The sequence below is a fragment of the Oscarella lobularis genome, chromosome 3, assembly GCF_947507565.1.
Source record: "Oscarella lobularis chromosome 3, ooOscLobu1.1, whole genome shotgun sequence".
Classification (NCBI taxonomy): Eukaryota; Metazoa; Porifera; class Homoscleromorpha; order Homosclerophorida; family Oscarellidae; genus Oscarella; species Oscarella lobularis.
Window position 1 is genome coordinate 2,324,652 of NC_089177.1, and position 20,389 is coordinate 2,345,040.

The window sequence follows — 20,389 nt, forward strand, 5'->3', positions numbered from 1 at the left end:
TGCCGGGTATGGAGTCCCAGTTTCGTTCCTTGATGATCCAGCGACCGTACATCGACAGTGTCAATCATCTCATTGATTTAGCGCTCGAAGGCTCTTCTGGCCCGTAGAGAGAGCGATACTACACCCTTACGTTTTTAAAAGAATGGGAAGAATTGTCGTCTGGTCGTCTTCTCGTTGATCAAGTTGTGTAGATGTGATTACATCATGGATAGTACATGTACTGGTAGAGGGATTCGTAGTTATGTAGTAGGCATTTCTCTTATGTTGCTGTTCCTGGGTTTTTCTCAGGCTACTCTCATTAGCACCTACTGTGTAGGTTTATCCGTAAGCACACATAGTCAGCGCTCCTTTCCCTTTGAGACTCTCCCTTCAATGCTTTTTTAGCAAGTTTTGTTACCATTTTAGCAAGACTACTAATATGATTTTTAGTATTGCATAATATAGTAGCAAAAATACCTAAATTTTCGCTTCATTTCAACACCCGTATAATGAGCGGCTATTTCTCCCGTACAGTCCGGTTGTGAATCGAGTCAAAAACGACGATGCCATCGCTGTCGCTGTCGTTGGCGTGATTCATGTTCATCAACTGAATTGTGTCTTCGGTTCTTTTGCTTCGTTTCTTTCTGCCCAAGTGCTTCAGTGCTCCATTGCCACCACCTTTTTTTCCTTCTGCAAAACAATGCACAAATGAAGTACGTGGAAATAACGACGTTCCGCTGACCGTCGACAGTTTGACTTTTGAGTACCACGTGAAATGCAATTCCAAGCAAGCAGATCACCCCTCCGCCAATATTCAGTGCACTATAGCTCACGCCCTCTGCCTTTATGTCTGTCAACATTATGATTATTTCCTGAAGAAAAAAATAGTGTGGTCTGAATAGAGAAAAGACTCGACACACCTTAAATATTCCTGATACGGAAAGAGCTATGCTGGACGTATGAGACAACAGAAGATACTCCGAGAATGCCAGTCCAAATGCGAGAAGTGCTCCAAGGAGAAGGAGGAGGGAGGGAAGAGCGGCTCCAGTCATGGGAGTTGCGCCAAGAAAATGATACGATAAACTGACATGGGTACCTTCACAGAGAGATTATGTTACAGTACTGATGGATGCTGTGAGATAATATAACCTTCCAGTGCAACTGCAATAGGCAGCAGAGTGAGAATCATTACAGGTTGAAGGTGGTATATTACATCAATAGGATTCGTCAATTCTAAACAGGAGTATGAGAAAATCACATAATCAAATATGACTTCACTTGCTTAATTTGTTTGACTGAGTTAGAATTTGAGCTAAATTCCAGCGAATTCCACCAATTACGGAAGCAATGAGAACCTAATTGACACATAAAAATAATGACAACCAAGGTCAAGCTATGTCCATTATACCAAAACAAAGCCAGTGCCATCGAATTGCGTCGATCGAAAAGTAAACATAACCAAACCAATTGATATGCAAAGGATGACAGCAATCTGCAATAATCTCTACACACAGACAGCACGTGTACCGTATAGCACAAGTTCGTCCCATAAATTCATACAGGTTTTTCCAGACGAAAGGCAACAGCAAATATCAATATAAATATGATTGCAGAAGATTTGGTCATGCTATATCTAAAGAGTGCAAGCGTAAAGATCCCTCTCTTCGCTTCTAATACCGCACGGGTCACTCACAAAGCTGTTGTTATAAATTCGAGGCCCCAATTGGAAATTCCTATGTCCAGAGCTGACATGATAGCTGGAGAGATAAAAATTAGAGCGTCGCCTTTTCTGTTCTGCTTTTCAGCTTGCCTGTTGGTACAACGCTGACTGCGTACGTGAACCAAGGAAGCAAGACGGGCTGCGTTTCTCGCGAGCACTTGCAGCACCATCGAATCGACCAAGCGAGAACGAATTTCAATACGAGATGAACGATTGTCATGAACAGTGGTATTCCGTACGTCTGGATCGTGCAGTAGGCAGTGGAAACGCAAATTTTTTAGTCTCTGGCGTACCTTCGACATCCATCGGTTATAGAAGGTGAGAGTAATCGAAAAGACGTAATAAATTAGAATGAGACCGAGTGTTTTCACCCCAAGAACGAGGCACTGTGAAGAAACAACGGACATCGCACATCCGGGATGCAAGGATGATTTTTCGTTGTCATTTTTATTGACCCTTCGAGCAGATTTTCTCGCTGCAGCAGCGATGTCCGAGTGGTTAAGGAGTTCGACTTGAAATCGAATGGGGTCTCCCCGCGCAGGTTCGAATCCTGCTCGCTGCGCATTTTTTTCTTTCATTTTTTCTTTCTTCTACTTTTCATTAGCGGTACAACTGAGTACCAACTGCAAAAGCAACAGAAAACAAAGAACAAAAAAATAACTTTCACGCTTAGCGCGCTTTCCTGGACGAACGCGTGGACAATGGACTCTTTTCTCGGCCTATTTAAGCGTCTGTCTTTGACACAGGGGTGCTCCGTTACTTTCTAGAGTATCCATAATCTCTAGACTCAGGCCTATCTGCGTTTCTTTCAAGTTGTCGTGGCGTTTTTCGGCTGAACCTCGGTTGCTTTTGTTTCTTCGCATCTTCCATATGAAGCATATCATCACAATGAAGACAATCGGTAATCCAAACTTCAGAAAATCTGCCCAGTGCAAGTGGCTGACGTTCTGTGTTGGAAAGGTTGGAAACGGCTCTGTGCCAACAACAACGACGCGATAAAAAACCGTCGTCTCATTTGAGATTTTGCAAACGTAGGTCCCCGCATCCGTCTCGTTCACATTCCTGATGGAATACCTCAGATCTTCTTTCCCAGGCAAAGGAAAGAGGAAGCTCGCACGCAGCTCTTCACTTCTTATATTCCAGATCAGCATCGATGGAGCGTTAGTTTTTCCGCAATCTAAACTGACGTTCTGTCCGACGTGAACTTGAACGGATGTCTCGTTCTGGCCTGGAATCCACCATGCTGGCCTGACCGTCAGTTCAAACGTGGACACGGCGTGCTCCCCGTCTTGACAAGAATAGAAGCCAGAATCGTGCGGAGTTACACTTTGCAAGTGAAGTGTCGCTTCGGGCCAGTGCTTCGTGGAATTGACTTTGAGCCAAGCCACTCCCTGCTCGGCTATGGGGCAGTCAACTTCGACGTCATCTCCTATTTCGGCTATTATTGGTCCTTCAGTCTTGCTGGTAAGCTCTGCGGGGATAAAAAATGCGCATATAATATAAGTATTGTACGAACGAGATTTTTCTGACAAACCGTTTATAACGGATCTGGCCTCGAAAATGGGTCCGGGTCCGCCCTCGTTTGCTTTGCACCTGCACACGGACGTTCCCACGAGCGGCGAGTGGTAGGAGATTCGAGTTGTGCATGTGCTCTTCTCCTTTTGTTCGCTTATGTATTTCCCTTCGATTTCTCGAAGGAACTCTTCGCCTTCGTTTGACCATTGAAACCACGTAGTGAAGTCGCTGCAGTTCTTTCCACGTGGTGGAGTTATTGTACAGCAAAGCGTCGTTGCGTCGCCGTGTTTTTGGATTTTTATATTGAGTTTGGGAGGGTGAATGGAAACTACGAATTCTCCATGTGATAGACTGTATATATGGGGACCTGGTTATGTACTACCTATTGGTCCAGAGACGATAGCTACTAGTAAAGCTAAAACGGCCGTCCTACACACACAATTTTCTGTTAATAGCGGGAAACGAAGAGGTAGTTTGAGACCTGTTCATGGTGAAGCAACGCTGCCTGACGTAATGTATTTGGATATGAGGCAACGAATGTCCTATGTTACGCAACGACTGACAGTTGATTTTAAGTTACACTTCCGCTTAGTGTGAAATTGCTGTAGGGAATTGTGACGTCACCAAACCGGAAATCTAACGGAATTAGATGTAATTTGATTATTATTAATTAAGCAATTGTAGCTACTGTAGTGGTCTTCGCTGAGTCCTTTCAGTCTTGGCTATTAAGTTCTGAAGGAAGGGGAGGGAGTTCACTTTCGAAGTAAACAGTTCAGAGAGTGCAACCATTCCCCCGCTTGCTCCCACTGACTCCCTCACTCCCCAAGACACAGAAACGAACGTTATTTTTGCACTAGATCGGGCTTCTACAAGTACGGCTTATCTTTTTCTCTTTTATAGGCACCATGAATGCTCCTGTACAGTTTGGGCGTTTGCTGGCCTTGTTCTTCTGCACCGTCGTGGAAATTTCTGCTGTTCAAGGTCAAGGTAAGAGATCGAGCTCCCAAACAATAGTATTGTTGATAATGTACGCCGTCTGATCGTTATCATGCGCATTGTATAGCTACGATCAGAGCTCCTTCTAAATTTGGCGCTTGTTATACGTAGGACAAGAGAGCCACCAGCTTGGCAAGCGATCTCCTTATGAGAAAATCGTGCAGGAAGGCCAACCGTTTCGCCTGCTCTGCATCCATCGAGACATCTCGGGATGGAAAAAGAATGGACGGCCAGTTCAAACCCAGAGCCGATTGCAAATCATTCCCATGGGTCCATACAAAGCGCTGGACGTTTCGAAAGCCCAGCTCGGCGACAGCGGTCTCTACGAGTGCATAGCAACGGGCGGACGAACGGCGTCCGCTTGGTCCGTTGACGTGTATCAAAAAGGTAAAATTTTCGTTCCCACTCTGTTTTTTTTCCGTCTCACCTCCGCATATTTCACTTTCGTTTGGGAATGTAGGCGTTCTTTCGATTGAAGGGATCGACGTGCGCAGCGGATCGGTCGAGGTGTACGCCGGACTTACGGTCGTGCTACGATGCGTTGGTAAGCTTTTCGCCATGCTCGCCTGGAGAGAGGGCAACGAGTACGTCGAGCATCGAGCTCGTCACGATCTCAGGCGCTCTCGAATCGATTCCGAAACGCGACTCGCCGTTCTTTCCATTCGAGACGTTCAACTCTCCGACGCGGGAAGATACGATTGCATAGGCTATCCCGAATTCCACGGTCCTTATTCTCGGGAATCGGTCGACGTCAAGGTGCTTCGACCGGAGCCCATCCGATTTACCGTCACGCCGTCGAACGTGTCCGCCTACGAAGGAGAACGCGTTATTGTTTATTGTAGCGCCGCTGGAAGGCCATCGCCTTCGGTCCATTGGGCTAGGGAAACGAAGACTGGTGTGAGAGTTTCCTTTGCGAAGATAGCGACACCAGATGGACGGCTCGTTTTTCCTTCTCTATCTAAAGAGAACGAAGGAATTTATCAATGTGTGGCGGAGAATGCTCTCGGAAAGATGTCCTTGCGAATTCGAGTTTCCATTCGAGTTGCAGGTACCGTGCATGACACTACTAGTAGTGAGCGTCCCACAGAGGCTGAACCTTTTCACTCCAGACGTTCACAATATGGACGTTCTTCTTACCCACTCGCCTCAGTCCGTTCTTATGACCTGTAACGTAAGTCGAACGTTTTCCGTGGCCTGGCTCAAAGACGGCAAAATGATTCGCGACTGCAATGACAGTCGCCTGCACTTTCCTGCCTTCGACTTCGGTTCGGCTTTGGTGATTCAAGCCATTGGCTATGCAGACAAGGGCCTCTACGAAGCTCGTGCTCGTGTCGACGGAAAGCTGGTTTACAAGTACTCCGTATTTCTTAATATCAGAGGTAAATTTCTGATTTTTTGACGTGTGATTTTGCAGCATTTCTTTCTCCCTTCACTGAAGGTGTTCCTACTCCTCCAAGAAACGTTAGTGTAACGTTCAAGTGCAGCACCACTCTAAGATCTACTCTGTTGTCTGTTTCTTGGCTGCCTCCTGTATTTCGCGGCGAAGACGACGAAGAAAACCTCCTCTATTCTATTGTAGTTACGACTATTGAAATACGACATCTGAAAATCACACGTCGATATAAAGTGGAGTCGAATGCAACGGTAGCTGAACTAAAACTAGAGGCAAGGTGCACGAGTTGCACAGCAATCCACTTCATTGAAGTCTACGCTGTCAATTCTATTGGAAGAAGCAACGCAGCTCTGCCAGTAGCAACGGCCAGTGAAAGTTCAAGTAATTTAATTGGCCTACTCTATGTCTGTCAATTTTTTATTCATTAGCTCTGCTAAAACGAAATTGTAACCGAACTATTTCATCGATCCCTGTACTGAAATCTTACCCAGGATTTCAAATGAAGCTCAAAGTGGCAGATCGGTCTTGTTTGAAGGTTTGTCTCGTATAGCATTTAGTGTCTTCTCCCTCCTAAGATCGTTTTAGTCTGGTCAAACTCACTTTGTTGACGCACTGCAAAGTGCTATTTATGACTATGCAAAGGCGGCGTCTGAAATTGCCTATCGCGCCCAGCTGGTTTTTGAAATAGTTTCAAATGAGTTCCTGAATCAGTTTATTATTTACTCTGTTCCTGGCCGGTTGGACGTTGACGAATCCATAGCCCTAATAAAAGCCCTTGAACGTCCTTTGAGGTTTGATTCCGGTAGCGGACACGCTTTCAAAGCGAAGGATCTTCAAGAGTGCAAATTTAAAGTTCACGATTGCAACGTTTTTTATGCCAAGGGAATAAGTCGCCACAGGGATTGTCAGATAGGAGGACGGAAGAATAGGGGTTGCAACGTCTCAAGCTTCGTCTACCAAGTGAAGAAATTCTGTGAGCTTCTATAGCCTGCACCTACAGCTTGAAAGATAGGTTAGCATGACTTGCAAAAAGCATCCGCTTCTTTTAACACAGCCATAGACAAGCAAGCACACAGTCACTGATTCTTATTCTAAAATGCTTTAAATGTTAGATTTCAGTTTCCATGCTTGCCTGGCGTTCGTTCATATCATTCATCATATCTGCGACTTCTACTTGATGAGGACAACTGCATGTCTGTTCGCCATGTCTGGAGCCTTTCGACTCACGTCTACGACGTTTCCGCTTCGCTATTGCTATCGCTACCAATACCACACCACCTACCACACCACCACCACCCACCACACCTACCACTGTGGCAGTTCTGTGGTTACTTTCTGGTGATTCAGAGGCAGCAGTAACCGTGGAATTCGTGGTAGTGATTTGCGTTTTGTCTTCTAAATACCACTTCCACTACCACTACTATCAACAGCAGGAAATGTACCTTCCACCAATTGACCACTTGTAGTTGGCGAATCTGTGCTATTTGGTGTTTCGTGCTCTGAAAATACCTAATTAATATTTTTACAGCACGTAATAACGTTGTACCGGATATGTGAAGTCTGACGATGTTTGGACTTCTTTGTGATGCCCAACAGGTGTAGTCGCCAGAATCATTTGGCCGTGCGTTATTTATCAGCCATGTGACGTTTGGGATCAGATGTCCCGTTGGCATCTGCCACACGATGTTATCCTGCTGCGATGACTCAGGACAGGACAACGAAATTGACTCTCCACTTTGTCCTTCTCTAAGTGTGAGACTTGGCATTGCTAGAAATGATGTCAATAATTACTCAACTTGAATTAGGATACGCCAGTTTTGCTTACAAATGTAAAATTGTGCAAACAGCGTCGTATTTGTGACGGCACAAGCGTATAGGCCAATATAATTGAACGTTTCTGGCAAGAATGTAATTCCCAAGGAAGATTTGCACGGTCCGTCCGACACAATGCTGTACTGAGAACTATCCTCTCCGATGACGATGGCCGCCTTGTCTTTTTTCTCAAATGTCCAAATAAAGCCACTGCAATTGTAGCTTGCTGAAGAAACGCTACAGGTGAGAAAGATAAGATTTGGATGATGTCTTTCTTCCTTTTTAATGTACGCTAACAAAAGAAAGCCGTGAGGCTACATACAATAAAGCGACATTTAGAGACTACCTGTAGCGCATGGGAAACAGCATAGCAGAAGTATACAAGCCATTCTTGAAAGTATTGGCATTGTGGTTGATTCAGACGCCTAAAAATAAGATACATTGACCTTTCCACTGGCCTAGCCTTAAAGAGGTTGCTCGAAAACGGGCCAAAGAAGAGAAAAGCAACGTTCTGTCAAACCCGGATACAGTTCGGGCCACGTGTGCAATGTACTGAATAAATCTCCTAAAGCACCATACCACGCTACAGAGAGCTGTCGCCGGACGACAAAACGTTTAGACTCGGCGGGGTCCGTGCTCGGAGAGAGAGAAAGATGACTACCCCTGATTGCATGCATACCTAATTAGCTGTCGACGGTGTGGCGCTTTTCCCTCCTGTCTGTGTTTAGAAAAGCCGGCTTTTTGAGCGTTTAGCTGCTGCCTAGTGCTAGTATACAGCAAGAAACAGCTGGCGCCGGCGCTGATTCGCGATATCAATTTGAAGGCGGACTTGAACTAACAACGTTATCTAATCTGTCCATACAGATGAGGAGGTCACACTTTGGTATACGCCTTTGTAGTGTTGAGAATTGCATGTTCTTTACGAAAGCTGACAGCCTATACTATTACTAGTCCAACATTTCTACTCTGGCTTTCTGATTCTCAAAAACGCTTGGAGCTCATTAATTCCGAAATGCAAGGGTTTCTTTTTCGAATTCTGTTATTTTGGACTGTCAGTAAGAATCTATTGCTTGCTTGGTATGAGAAGCGAATCTTTTCACGTAAGCATGACCGACAGAAAATGCTGAGACAGAAGTTGCAGCAGTAGTAGTCTAGTAGGAATGCTGCATGACTTTGAAGTACTACAGTGGGCATGCAATCGTAGTTTTTCTTTATTTCTAGTTAAAGCCAATGACTGCAATCAGCAAAGAGCGTTTTCAGGGGTTGTCGACGTGGTCGAAGGCGACTCGTTCACCTTGTGCTGTGACGTCAACCGACCTGCGAACTGGACGAAAAACGGCGTAGACGTGATGGCGCTCGAATTGAACGACAATGACAGCAACAGATTCAAAATCGAGGAAAACTCACTCGGAATTCGAACTCATCTGAGCGTGAGTCGAGCAATGTACGAGCAAGACAACGAGGTGGCATATCAGTGTGTGGCAACGTCACCGTCCGGTGACGCAGTCGTGGCAGAGCGAAAAGTGAGAGTACGTCGAAAAGGTGAATTATGTTGAGCCATAATTTTACATTAGTGCTTTCTAAATAAATATTTGCCTAATTTATTTATGCAGCCGAGGTCTCTTTTCATGGGCCACGTAGTTTGGTTGTCGAGGCCACCGTTGGCGACAACGTCGCTCTGAACTGCTCAGGTCGTCATCTGTTTTTCATCAAATGGTTCAAAGACGGACTCTTTGCCGGCGGTGCGTCGAGGTATCGCGTGAGCTCTTGGCGGCAACATTCTCATGCGATCAGAGGAACCGTTCTCTATATAACATCTGTTCAAATTCTGGACGGAGGACGATATGAATGCCGCGGCTATCCGCAGTGGGGAACACTTCACCGAGTCGTAACCGTAACGCTCGAAGTGTTTCCGACTGAACCTCCTCGCTTCCTTGAAGAGCCGCGGAGCGTGCTGGCTCATCTCAACACGACTGTATCTCTCCGCTGTAGTGTTGTTGGTCGTCCCAGACCTCGCCTGTATTGGATACGAGAGGGTAAAGTGGGGGGCTATCGAGAGAGATTGAGTGGTCACGTCGATGTTGTTACTATTCGGTCTTTGAGTCATGAAGACGAAGGTGCATACTATTGCGTGGCTGAGAATTCCGTTGCATCCGTCCCTTCATCTCCTGCAGTTATTTCTATTATAGTCCCAGGTATTCTCTAGCTGCCTGTTTTTTTTGAATAATTACCTTTGCGCGTGTAGTGCTGTTTGTGCAAGAGGTAACGGTGATGGTGACCAATTTATTGGAGGAACAAGAACATTTGCTGATAACCTGTGCGTTTCATTACCCCACTAACGTAACATGGCTGAAAGATGGTGAGCCAATTGATGGTCAAGACTCTCGTATATTCTTTTCAAAAACCGAACGAAATTCCGCTCTAGCAATATCGCATGCTTCTTACAGAGATCAAGGGCTTTACAAGGCAACTTCGTTCGTCAATGGCAAACAAATTCAAACGTGTCAGACTCATCTTTTGATAATAGGTAACGTTATTTTCACGAAATCCAAGTCTCATTTATTGTCTTTTGTGCTAAGGACCTCCTTTGCCACCAGAATTGGTTTTCGCAGGTTTTATTTGCAAGTTTGGAAACTTGACGATGCACGCGTCCTGGTCTCCGCCTAAGTTTAGCAGTTCTGACATCCGCTACCTTCTCAAATTGACTGTCATTGATGTCGAGAAGGTGACTGTTTGGACAAGACAAGAGGCTGTGTCGACTGTGGAACATTTCAACTTTTGGTTAAATCGTAGCTGCCAAGGTTGCTCCAACTCTCTCGCTTACCTGCTCGAGGTCTACAGCATTAATTCATATGGACAGAGCAAGCCGTCTTTGCCTAAGGACATAGATGCGACATCGTCTCTTACCTGTAATCTCGTAAATAAACTTCTACCTTAGTGATCATTGACTTTTAGATGGCACTGGCAGCTGCGGAGCTGGTGTTATATCAATTCCAATAGTGAAATCATATCCTGGCTTTCAGATTAGACTTGAAGACAAAAACAGAACTTGTCATAAGGTTTTTGCCATTGACGTCGTGTTGAATATTTGCAGCTAATCGTGGTACTTGCGTTTCAGAAACTGGAGGCAGATTTTGACAGAAAGTTGCAGTCAGTTATGGTCAGATTTGTAAGTGAGGCAATGAGCACTTATACTGTCAGCCTTTCAAGCAATGGTCACTTCACCTACAATGTGATCAGCAATCCCTCCTTTAGTCAGTTTATCATTCGGTTTGTTCTAACGTCTACTGTTTCAGTAGAACTTCGTATCCAAGCGATTAAGACTGTGCAAAATAGAATCAATGATTTTGCACAAGAGGGAAGATTTATTGCTGTTGGGACACACTGTACACTGAACTTTGCTGTTTGCACTACGTTTTATGCAAAGGGAATCATTCATGCCAACGACTGCAAAATTTCCTAGTGTAGACAGAATCTACAAATATTATTGAATCGACTAGTAGAATTCAATAGCTCGTGAACAGACGCGGTCGCGACGCGATCCCGCTCAGCGCTGGCGCTTGGAACAAAAAGAAGACGCTCGGACCGTAGGAACGCGGGACTGCCGTCGCGTCGTCCTCCGCGCTCCGGTAAGCATCCGCGCAGCACCGTATCCTTCTCCTACGATCAACATCCGCTTCTCAGAAAACGAAGACACTCCCTCACCTCCTCCAAGGTCGAACAAAGCGCGATTTGCCTCGACGAAGCGAAAGCGACACCGTGTTATTCCATTGCGATCCCAGATCGTTCGCGACAGCTGTCGAGTTCTGCTGGCCACTCAGTCAGGTGAGTTAGACTAAGATCTAGTACAATACGCATGCATGTAGATCTACGTATGTTTATCGAGACTCGGTTTTAAGTGTCATCAAGAGGTTCTGCGAATTCATCAAACTAGTCGGAAGATTAGACCTAGACCAAGGATTGTAGACTAAGAGGGAACAATCCTTGCTTAGACAGACTGCTCATTCAACGTCTCCACCACTTCAAGATGTTGTCCATCCTTTTGCTTACGCTCAAATTCTTCTTTTGAAATTTTACCTGTGCTTTCAGCTTTCTTTCGGGCGGAAGTAGACCGTCTATGACGTTTCCACATGAAGAAAGCAATCGCCAAAGCCAAAATCCCTGTGCCAACCACTGCGCCAACCACTTCACCAACCACATCATTTTTTGGTGATGCAGTCTGAGAGGTAGCAGTAGTTGTTGTAAAATTTGCGATGGTGGTTAGTCCTTTGTCCTCTAGACATACCCACTACCACCAATCAACAGCACAAAATCACAATGTACCTTCACTTGATCGACTTTCTGGCAATTTAGAGGTAGCAGCAGCAGTAATAATTATATTAGTCGTCGGTGTTTCGTTTTCTAGAAGCACCCATTAATAAAATATTCTATCAGCTTTAATTAATTACCATCTGTAGTAATTATAGAGACAGACGACATAACGGTTGGGCCCGGTATATCCCTTATTGTACAGTTGTAGACCCCAGTGGAAGTGACGTTTGATAGACATAAGGATGAGTTTTGATTAACTTTTCCAACTAATGGCGGAACTTCCCATGATATCCGTAACTTCTTAGCTTCATCATATTGAATTCCAGGACAGCTAAGGCATAGCGATGAACCCTTTGGCACATTTTGCAGAGTGTGCGTTGCGCGAGAAAACTCTATTTGTGAAAAAAATGTCATTTACAGTATATGTAACGCGTCAAGTGCTAGACATGCTAGAGCTCACTTGGAATATTAGCAGGCTTTGATATAAGTGGGGAAAGGTCGTTGTCAGCCTTACAAATGAAAGGCCCCCGAGAAGGTGTCATCTCTAGGTTTTTGCCCAGGGCGATATAAAGGGAGAGTTGACAACCATTGTCTGATAGATGAAGTTGGTTATTTGAACTTGGGGAAATTCTTTGTCCACTTTCATCAAATGAAATGTTAAAAGTGTCACATAAATTGAGGACGGGATTTATGTGACACTCGAGCAATATTTCATTTCTTTCTGATTTATAGCTGAGTTCGACATATATATTACTCTTATCTAAAACAAAGCGTCTCCACTCAGTCATCTGACTGTTATGCCATCATACCTGCACAATATGCAGTTGATATTATAGATGTCAATATAGTTGCCAATAGCAATACCGCTATCATAATTGATCTATAGAACACGTAATTCAAATGCACCGGACAGTAGATACCCTGACGTAGACCTAGTCTCGCGTGGCCAGACCCTTCAGGGGAAGGGTCTGGCCACGCGAGACTGACCACACCGTTACCCGGATATGGTTCGGGGGCTAAAAGGGCGTGTTTCCGTGACTGAGGCTAGCCTTAGGATCGAGCTTCAATTAGTAGGTGGTTATAGAGCGGCTTCACAATGTAGTGATAACAACATATGCGGGTGGAGGAGCAAGACTCGGACCGTGAGGCAACTTAGACGTCTCACGGCTTCTGAACTTGCTGAGGATTCGTCTATACTGAGTACTTACAATCAGCTATATGTGCGGTGCTTATGCCTATAGAATATGTGCCGCTCCGTCGACGTTGTCGTACCACCTCAGTGACCTGTGCCGTGTGACCTGAGAGACCGGCCGGGACTTAATTGTAGGTAATTAATAAATCCGTAACACTGACTACATGCTATAAAGCCACGTCTTTAATTATTAATAGAGCTTTGGATGAATATATTAGAAAAAACCATCCAGCTAACTGTTTGAGCCTCAGCGGATAAACATCGAAGATTCTCGCGGGGCGGGACAGGTATGGTAATTGACTTAGCTTTGTCCAGTCACAAGCGTCCCTGCAAGAACGGTTGTCTTCGGCTTGCACGCGCTATTAACTGGCAGTCACAGCGTACGCATCAGCAGCAGTTTCTCCTACAGTCATGTCGTTTCCTTGTCGTACAACGTTCCCGGTGACGCTGCTCGTCTGTTGGGCTAGATTTCTTGCAAGCATCGATTCTTCATTTGGTACGAATTGATTTAGAAAACGTTCTACGTGTACATGTAGATCATACTAAAGCTGCATTTCGTTCACGCGGAATGCGGACAGTAGTATGTATACGCTTACGCATGCAAGCAAAACACTATTATCGACCTTCGTCATACTATCGTTCATACAGTCTGCTTTGTTTCGTGCGCGTAGCGAGTCGCAGACCTTTTACTACTGCTGGTCAGGTGTCTGTCTCTCTTTTTGTAGGTGATGCTGCCGACTATTGCAGTCGCCTTGAGAGTATACCCACGGTCGAGAACGTGCAAGAAAGCGAATCGTTTACATTGTGCTGTGACGTTGGCCACCGCCCAACCGATTGGACAAAGGACGGCGAGACGATAACTTTCAAGCCTGGAAGTCGATACGAAAGAGAAAAGAATTGGCGAGGTTTCTTGACTCACCTTCAAGTGGCCAAAGCGACGTACGAAGACGACAACGGGACCGTCTATCGGTGCACGGGAGGCGACAGAGAAACGTCTATAATGGTCAAGGTGCATCCGAAAGGTGAGCGCTCCGTCTTATAAATGGCCCCGAGCAACTAGTAGTATATGGGGGGGGGGAGGGACCCTTTGCCTGGTCTGTTTATTTTCCGGTTTCGCCTTCTGAATAGCTGTCGTTTCTCTTCGTGAGCCGCTTCTCAACGGTTTCCGGCTCGAAGCATTTGCTGGCGAAAGCGTCTTACTCAATTGCACAGGCTATCACCTAAAGTTCCTCCAATGGTACGACGAGGAAGCGAAGTATGTTCACTCGCCCAGATTTCACATCACACATCGAAAATCAAACTCAGTGGAAAGAAATTCTGTCCTTGTGATAAATCCAGTACGTGCAGTGGACGAAGGGCAGTACACGTGTAGTGGTCCTCCTCTCTATGGTCGTCATCACCCTTTCGTTACCCTAAGTCTCAGGGTGCTTCAGCCTGAAGCTCCCCGCTTTCTTATCGTGCCGCAGAGTATGCTCTCTCGCGATAGAGTGAGTCTTAGTTGTAGTGCCGTCGGGCTGCCAAGTCCTCGTCTCTACTGGATTCGCGAGAGCAGGAGCGGTGGCATTCGCGAGAAAATAAACATCAACGGGAATTTGACTATTGAAAGTCTGAAGCCCAGTGACGAAGGTGCATACTATTGCGTGGCTGAAAATCTGGTGACATCAATCCGTTCGGCTCCTGCTGTGATTTCCATTATTATTCCAGGTCCAGCATGAAAGCATGCATATTCTTCTTGTAATGTCACTAGTAACTGTGCCTTTAGCTTCACAGCAGCATGTGCGCCGAGAAATGAACGTACTTCTGAGTGATCCGCTGAAAGGGAAACCAGTCTTGATTACGTGCGCCTTTCGTCGTCGCACAAACGTGACGTGGTTGAAAGACAGCGTACCAATCAATAGCGACAATCCTCGCCTTTTCTTTCCTGACTACGAACAAGGATCAGCCTTGGCGATTCCAAGTGCTTCGTATGAAGATCAAGGCCTTTACGTTGCTAATTCGTACTACAGTGGTACGCTAAGTCAATCATGTCAAACTAGGCTTTTCATTAGAGGTGAGTCCTCGCTTTCTGTGTAGAATTTCTAGATATGTATTTGTCTTTGCGACCAAGGACCTCCACTGGCACCACGCCGTGTCGCTGCTGCTCTTCTCTGCCAGTTTGGCTTTTTGAGATTGTTCGTCTCGTGGTCTTCTCCGTTCTTTCGTGGAGATGGTTCAGATTTTCACTACGGTCTCCGTTTGAAAATAATTGATGTCGAAAATATTACCATTTTTTCAAGAAAAGAGAATGAGTCGACAGTGAATAAGTACTTTTCTTATCAGCTGGGCCTCAGCTGCAGCCACTGCGTCAATTCTCTAGCGTATCTGATTGAAGTCTATAGCGTCAATTCGAATGGAAAAAGCGAGTCCTCTCTTCCAAGAAGTGTCGAAGCGTCCGCATCGGCCTTCTCTCGTATGCTAAAACCTAATTCATAAATCTCTTAGGCTCGCTAGTCTGTCTCATATGTAGGCACGTGTAACGTCAAACTTACTTCAACTCCTATATTGAAATCCTATCCTGGCTTTCAGTTCAAGCTGAAGCAAAAAGGCCGAAGTTGCTATAAGGTTTTAACGTCAGCTCTGTCTACTATTTAATTAATTCATTACAATTAAGAATCTGAAGACATCTGTCTTTGACAAGCAACTAGAAGGAGTTGTTTCTAGAATGGTACATAGTGCAGTAAATTCTTCAAATCATACTAATCCAACGGGAAAAGATGTCTTTCACTTTGATCTAGCCAGTAGTTCGTCATTCCATGAGTTTGTTGTACGAGTTATCATGTCTGCTGCTTTGTCAGTGGACTCAAGTCTTCAAGCAATTCAGAAAGTAAAGATTTCACTCAGCAACTATAGACGGTACGGAAAAGGCCTCATTTTTGAGAGAGAATGTGAACTAGATATTGTTCCTTGCACAACGTTCTATGCCGACGGCATTGAACACACTGCTGACTGTAAAATTTTGTCAAAAAAGCCAGTTTGTCGTTTGACTGGTAGGTAAGCACGTGTTTCATTTATGGACGGGAGTGAGAACAGCTTTACACGTGGCAGTATATTACAGGCTATAGTAGTCTAGAATTATTAGTTCACTGCTTTCTTTTCGCTTCTTCTTTGTCTTTTCTTCTTTCCTCTGCCTCGTCTTCTATCATATTTTTAGTTTCATGCATACCCTTTTCAACGTTGTCGAGTTGTGTTTTCACAGCTTTCAAATCCTGAGCAGCTGCGCCGTCGTTGGATGTTTGACATTTTTTTCTGCACGCCGCCACCGCCAGTGCGGCTACTATCGCCGCCAAAACAGCAACAGCGCTTGGCACAGCACCAGCAACCACTTGGGTCTTCGTATGCTCATTCGATTTTGTATCTTTGTCTGTTGGAAAATCTGTGGGAGACGCCACTGACGTTGTCACCGTACGTCCTTTATCTGCTGTCTTACTCTGTAACGGGGACGATGGTGATACATGTGTGGGAAACGGGGATGATGGTGATACATGTGTGGGAAACGGGGATGATGGTGATACATGTGTGGGAAACAGGGATGACTGGGACGTAACATCACTTGATTTATTTCCGGAAGTTGGTGCTAAGGGAATTTTAGTGGCTTTTATACTTGGCCGCTGTATGGATATGTAGAAACGCTTTCGTAGCACTTCAACCTTCAGCGTCACTTTGTAGCAGTCATAAATCGTGCCATTGTCTGCGTACGACACGCTGTTCAGCTGCAAAAAGCTGCGAGTTTCGTTGAGATCAAATTCTCTTTTGTCTTTGACACGTTTCCACAAATAACGCTCTTTTCTTTCGTCCATGGCATCGTTGACTGGTTCATCATCGCGTCCGCTGGGACAGTGTAATGTTACCGGTTGATTTTCTATGAGCTCACGATGCTCATTCGCGCTTACCCCTACAAAAAAAGATAATTCTAACTAGGTTCGACGATTAAGTGAACGATTTCACGTTACATATTATGTCTATCCAAGCTGAGAATTTTTTTCCACATGACCAGCAATACACATTGCAGGTGTATCTTCCAACAAGCTTGAGCTGCTTCTCTTCTTCTCTAGCTTCTAGCAGGTGCAAAACACTTCTTCGTTTCCAGCTCTTTTGATAAGATTCGTTGGCTCCTTCAGGTTTACTCCAGTCAATAACGGCATCACTGCCCCACGATTTGTTGGCTGGCAGAAACAAGCATTCCAGATACAAGTAGCTTTGCTCGGTGTTATGATGTCGTTTCACTTGCACTTGAATGTGACCGTCTGGCGGATTGCTAACAACTGGCTTCAAGCCTAGATTTAAACGTAGCAGATTTATTGATTTATTGATTTATTTATCACCAAGGTTTACAAACCAGCGTTAGCCATGGGAATAAACAGAAGCGCTAGAATCATCATGACACTAGTTTGTCGCCCTGAGAAAGTCAGTGTTCCTAAGAAAAAGCGTTAGGTCATTGCGTCATCGAGCGGATGTCAAGGTTGAAGCTACGATCGTAATTGCGTATCATTATGACGACTTAGCTTCCCCGAAAGCGGTCATAGGCAAAGAGTACCTTTGATTCGGGCTCTCGCATCAAGGGAGGCGATCATACCGGATCTGTAGCAGTCCCTGAAGCAAAAGACAGGGTCTATAAGCGCATATGCCCTCAACCAACCGCCGACTAACAGTAGATTCGCCATACGTCGTCTATCTGTCGTCACGAGTTGAAGAGGAACTGTAGACTATGCGCCGCTGTCTCGAAGAGGCAAAAAACGCTGTTGTGCAATACAGGAATTGGAACTTGCCTCGTCATGCTTCGTGACGTACTGGACACGTAATTAATTGTATTAATTGAAGACTGACAGGCAGAGTCACGAGAGGCGTCAGTCGCTTTTGTGCATGCGCATTCTATCAAAACAGTTTTTCCGCTCCGCGATTTTGCAACTGATCGGTCAGAATCGTCACATAAATGGTCCTAACCTGCACGTCCGTCGTCACTGCCGTCATCGCAGCGATCAGTGCTTGCATGCTCGTCACCCAATCGACTGCGTCCAGAGGTAAATACATCGCGACCGAACGAACGATAGTAGGATAATTCGGTGACGGATCGAAGCGCAATACATACATGAAACCTCTCAGACTGTGCCTAGGACAAAAGATCTCACATAGACCTCACGCCTTAGAGTGGCAGACAGGCCCACTGATACTATAGCTGCGCGTTTTCTACATCTTCCTGCAGGCCCTTGGGTCGTTACTAATGCAAGCCTAATTGAGGAAGGCGATTCCTTTGAGCTTATCTGTTTGTACGTCAACTCGATTGTTCGATGGGAGTTCAACGGGGTCGTCCTCGAGACGAGCTCCCTCGTTGGGCGATTCACTTACGAGAATACGAGGCCGTTGCGATCAAAAGTGATTGTACGCGAGTCCAAGGTCTCCGACTCCGGCGAGTTCGTCTGCATTTCCCGTAACCATGGAAAAGTGACGCGCGGGAGCTTGAAAATCGTGGTGCGACCGGCTGATCAAAGGCCACAAGGTGCGCCGCCTTTTTACTATCGTCGAGTGTCAAGCCTTGCCTTGACGAATCGATGTTTACGTTTTGTGCTTTACTTTGGCTTCTAGTCTCCATTCATGGCCCTGGCTACGATCCCACTGATCCGGTGGTGACTCGCATGGTCGGCGACAGTGTCGCTCTCTGGTGCAGCGGAGGAGCCATGAGCAGTATGGTATGGAAGAAAGGGAATATGTTCGTGCCGGAGAGCGAATCGATCGACGACGGCTACTATCCGACGGCCATATTGTTTCGAAAGGAAAACCTCACCTTAGGCGATGCAGGAAAATATTCTTGCTTGGGATTTCCTTTGGAGTCTTCTCGTCTTGCGACGTCGCAGTTTTTCCTTCAAGTAATTCCCGCGTTGGGTGTTCTCAACTCTCCGCACACGGTCGGCCTATACTACGGGAGCAATCTAATTTTGAACTGTAGTAAGGACGTGACGTCCGGCGGTACCGACGTGTTTCTGTGTTCGCCTAACAAGCCTTCCTCCTTTCAATTGCTATCTACTATGATATCTGTGTGGATCCCAGGTGCGAATATTTACCGTAGGAAAAATGACTAAGAATTTTTGTATAGAACACAGTCGCACTCTGGAAGCCGCGGTTGACGATAACGAGGCGGTGATCACCTGCAGTCATCATCGTGCGGCTGACGTGTCGGTGTCGTGGAGCAAAGACGGTGAAGCAATTACCAGATCTCGTGGAGTAAAATACCGCTTCCCGCGATACGCTTCCGGATCGGCTTTGATCATTTCCGACGTTTCGCTTGATGACGCTGGAATGTATGTGACTACAGTGACTAATCAGCACAGAGAAGTCGTAATTCAATGCAAAACAAATCTATTAGTCAAAGGTTAGAATCGGTTTTGTGTCAACTTTTATTGAAATATTTTTTGTAGGTTCTCCACCTCCTCCTGTAAATGTTAGTGCTGCGTTTAGCTGCTCTTCTACTGGGAATCAGTTGCAGATGTTTGTCTCTTGGCAAAAACCGCTTCAAAATTGGGAGAAGATACGACGTTTGGAAATCACAGTTTTTCTTCTAAATCTGCATCCAAAACATCTACGAATCCAGCAAAGGATGCAAGTGTCTGCCACCATTGCAAAGGGCAATCACACCGTAGATTTGAATGTTTTGTGCAGTGCTGCCTGTAACCTAACGTATGCCGTGGAGATTCAATCAGTGGACGAACTAAGTCAGAAAAGCCAGCCAGTCATGCCACGAAAAGTGGAGACGACTGTTATGGGTACATGCAAAGCTTCTCGTGTATTTTAGTTCTAATTCTTCTTATCTAGGAAGCTCATGCCAGAACAATCACATTTTGACAAAAAGTCCAGGCTTTCAAATCAAGTTCAGGGACAAGAGACGTTCTTGCTCAGAGGTCAGCAAGGTTTCGTGCACCCTAAATATAGTTAACCTAAGTGGTGCTTTTGCAGCTAATAGGGAGAACCGACTTTGATCACCACTTGCAGAGATCCGTCTTTGACACCTTTGTTGCCAAAGCGTGGTCGAACTCTCTTCCGATTCCACCACTATCGTTTCAACTAATGGGTAGTAACACCCTAACCCAATTTGTTATCCAGTCGACCATTCCGTCACTGTCACTCGATATATCAATGGACTTGATTCGAGCTGTGGGTCTGCATATCGAAGAGTATTACGACAAGAGAAAGCTGGAATTGATAAGCGGATGTAGCTTGAATATCGTCCCATGCGCCGTATTCTATGCCGAGGAAATAAGCCAATCATCAGACTGCACAATAACAAGAGCATCATGCGATCTGTCCAACATTTTAGAACGAGTGAGGAAGTGGTGCTCATTGACGTGACGCGAACGAAAACAAAGTGCACAAATGAATTATTCAACTCCTTGAAACCCGCACGTGACCAAATTTTAACGAACAGGTTTCTATACGGGCACTC

The 20,389-nt window shown here is 45.4% G+C and overlaps 6 protein-coding genes, 2 long non-coding RNA genes and 1 other non-coding gene across 24 annotated transcripts; 5 read left to right on the forward strand and 4 right to left on the reverse strand.

The window, feature by feature from the left end:
* Positions 1-8: 8 nt before the first annotated feature.
* Positions 9-3,761, reverse strand: LOC136184360 (solute carrier family 35 member C2-like). Of its 2 annotated transcripts, none has more exons than XM_065971250.1 (14): positions 3,696-3,761; positions 3,597-3,643; positions 3,234-3,542; positions 1,993-3,170; positions 1,790-1,940; positions 1,673-1,736; positions 1,540-1,612; positions 1,388-1,483; positions 1,262-1,334; positions 1,129-1,212; positions 900-1,075; positions 722-851; positions 457-669; positions 9-410 (listed from the first exon to the last, which is right to left on the reverse strand). In XM_065971250.1, exons 4-13 carry the CDS (start codon positions 2,275-2,277, stop codon positions 497-499), a joined length of 1,305 nt encoding a protein of 434 aa, XP_065827322.1. In that variant the 5' UTR covers positions 2,278-3,170; positions 3,234-3,542; positions 3,597-3,643; positions 3,696-3,761; the 3' UTR covers positions 9-410; positions 457-496. The 2 variants fall into 2 exon arrangements, with proteins under 2 accessions (XP_065827322.1, XP_065827321.1); XM_065971249.1 differs by having other exon boundaries at positions 9-413.
* LOC136184359 (neogenin-like) lies at positions 2,088-6,718 on the forward strand. 4 transcript variants are annotated; one of them, XM_065971245.1, is made up of 11 exons: positions 2,088-2,240; positions 2,304-2,600; positions 2,660-2,730; positions 2,779-3,163; positions 4,115-4,201; positions 4,322-4,597; positions 4,671-5,258; positions 5,320-5,589; positions 5,649-5,984; positions 6,032-6,138; positions 6,189-6,718. In XM_065971245.1, the coding sequence occupies exons 5-11, from the start codon at positions 4,120-4,122 to the stop codon at positions 6,588-6,590; spliced, it is 2,061 nt and encodes a 686-aa protein (XP_065827317.1). In that variant the 5' UTR covers positions 2,088-2,240; positions 2,304-2,600; positions 2,660-2,730; positions 2,779-3,163; positions 4,115-4,119; the 3' UTR covers positions 6,591-6,718. The 4 variants fall into 4 exon arrangements, with proteins under 4 accessions (XP_065827317.1, XP_065827316.1, XP_065827318.1 ...); XM_065971244.1 differs by having other exon boundaries at positions 2,793-3,163; XM_065971246.1 differs by having other exon boundaries at positions 2,660-3,163.
* Positions 2,180-2,261, forward strand: Trnas-uga (transfer RNA serine (anticodon UGA)). Its single transcript has one exon. It is a non-coding gene; the product is annotated as a tRNA-Ser (tRNA).
* On the reverse strand, positions 6,623-8,224 carry LOC136184361 (uncharacterized). Its single transcript, XR_010669348.1, has 6 exons — positions 8,095-8,224; positions 7,762-7,840; positions 7,429-7,707; positions 7,150-7,371; positions 7,046-7,102; positions 6,623-6,998 (listed from the first exon to the last, which is right to left on the reverse strand). It is a non-coding gene; the product is annotated as an uncharacterized lncRNA (long non-coding RNA).
* A 63-nt stretch (positions 8,225-8,287) lies between these two features.
* On the forward strand, positions 8,288-10,906 carry LOC136185493 (roundabout homolog 1-like). 2 transcript variants are annotated; one of them, XM_065972649.1, is made up of 8 exons: positions 8,288-8,515; positions 8,637-8,957; positions 9,029-9,610; positions 9,661-9,774; positions 9,841-9,942; positions 9,995-10,324; positions 10,371-10,474; positions 10,534-10,906. In XM_065972649.1, the coding sequence occupies exons 1-8, from the start codon at positions 8,428-8,430 to the stop codon at positions 10,876-10,878; spliced, it is 1,986 nt and encodes a 661-aa protein (XP_065828721.1). In that variant the 5' UTR covers positions 8,288-8,427; the 3' UTR covers positions 10,879-10,906. The 2 variants fall into 2 exon arrangements, with proteins under 2 accessions (XP_065828721.1, XP_065828720.1); XM_065972648.1 differs by having other exon boundaries at positions 9,661-9,942.
* Positions 10,907-10,923: 17 nt separating this feature from the next.
* Positions 10,924-16,869, forward strand: LOC136185492 (neogenin-like). 8 transcript variants are annotated; one of them, XM_065972647.1, is made up of 13 exons: positions 10,924-11,044; positions 11,100-11,240; positions 11,505-11,641; positions 11,695-11,770; positions 12,968-13,053; positions 13,116-13,205; positions 13,253-13,414; positions 13,644-13,940; positions 14,047-14,622; positions 14,681-14,968; positions 15,026-15,367; positions 15,425-15,519; positions 15,569-16,868. In XM_065972647.1, exons 7-13 carry the CDS (start codon positions 13,330-13,332, stop codon positions 15,950-15,952), a joined length of 2,067 nt encoding a protein of 688 aa, XP_065828719.1. In that variant the 5' UTR covers positions 10,924-11,044; positions 11,100-11,240; positions 11,505-11,641; positions 11,695-11,770; positions 12,968-13,053; positions 13,116-13,205; positions 13,253-13,329; the 3' UTR covers positions 15,953-16,868. The 8 variants fall into 8 exon arrangements, with proteins under 8 accessions (XP_065828719.1, XP_065828715.1, XP_065828716.1 ...); XM_065972643.1 differs by having other exon boundaries at positions 11,100-11,130; positions 11,198-11,240; positions 11,315-11,641; positions 13,116-13,940; positions 15,569-16,869; XM_065972644.1 differs by having other exon boundaries at positions 11,100-11,130; positions 11,198-11,240; positions 13,116-13,940; positions 15,569-16,869.
* LOC136185496 (uncharacterized) lies at positions 11,242-13,037 on the reverse strand. Its single transcript, XR_010669545.1, has 6 exons — positions 12,935-13,037; positions 12,536-12,606; positions 12,187-12,486; positions 11,864-12,118; positions 11,739-11,816; positions 11,242-11,690 (listed from the first exon to the last, which is right to left on the reverse strand). It is a non-coding gene; the product is annotated as an uncharacterized lncRNA (long non-coding RNA).
* On the reverse strand, positions 15,844-17,718 carry LOC136185494 (uncharacterized). Of its 4 annotated transcripts, XM_065972654.1 has the most exons (6): positions 17,605-17,716; positions 17,492-17,547; positions 17,294-17,371; positions 16,908-17,231; positions 16,385-16,849; positions 15,844-16,330 (listed from the first exon to the last, which is right to left on the reverse strand). In XM_065972654.1, the coding sequence occupies exons 1-6, from the start codon at positions 17,616-17,618 to the stop codon at positions 16,038-16,040; spliced, it is 1,230 nt and encodes a 409-aa protein (XP_065828726.1). In that variant the 5' UTR covers positions 17,619-17,716; the 3' UTR covers positions 15,844-16,037. The 4 variants fall into 4 exon arrangements, with proteins under 4 accessions (XP_065828726.1, XP_065828723.1, XP_065828722.1 ...); XM_065972651.1 differs by having other exon boundaries at positions 15,844-16,849; positions 17,621-17,718; XM_065972650.1 differs by having other exon boundaries at positions 15,844-16,849.
* LOC136184475 (uncharacterized) lies at positions 17,364-20,378 on the forward strand. The gene is made up of 7 exons (XM_065971382.1): positions 17,364-17,975; positions 18,158-18,451; positions 18,538-18,999; positions 19,046-19,321; positions 19,368-19,712; positions 19,762-19,847; positions 19,903-20,378. Exons 1-7 carry the CDS (start codon positions 17,888-17,890, stop codon positions 20,293-20,295), a joined length of 1,944 nt encoding a protein of 647 aa, XP_065827454.1. The 5' UTR covers positions 17,364-17,887; the 3' UTR covers positions 20,296-20,378.
* The last annotated feature ends 11 nt before the right edge of the window (positions 20,379-20,389 follow it).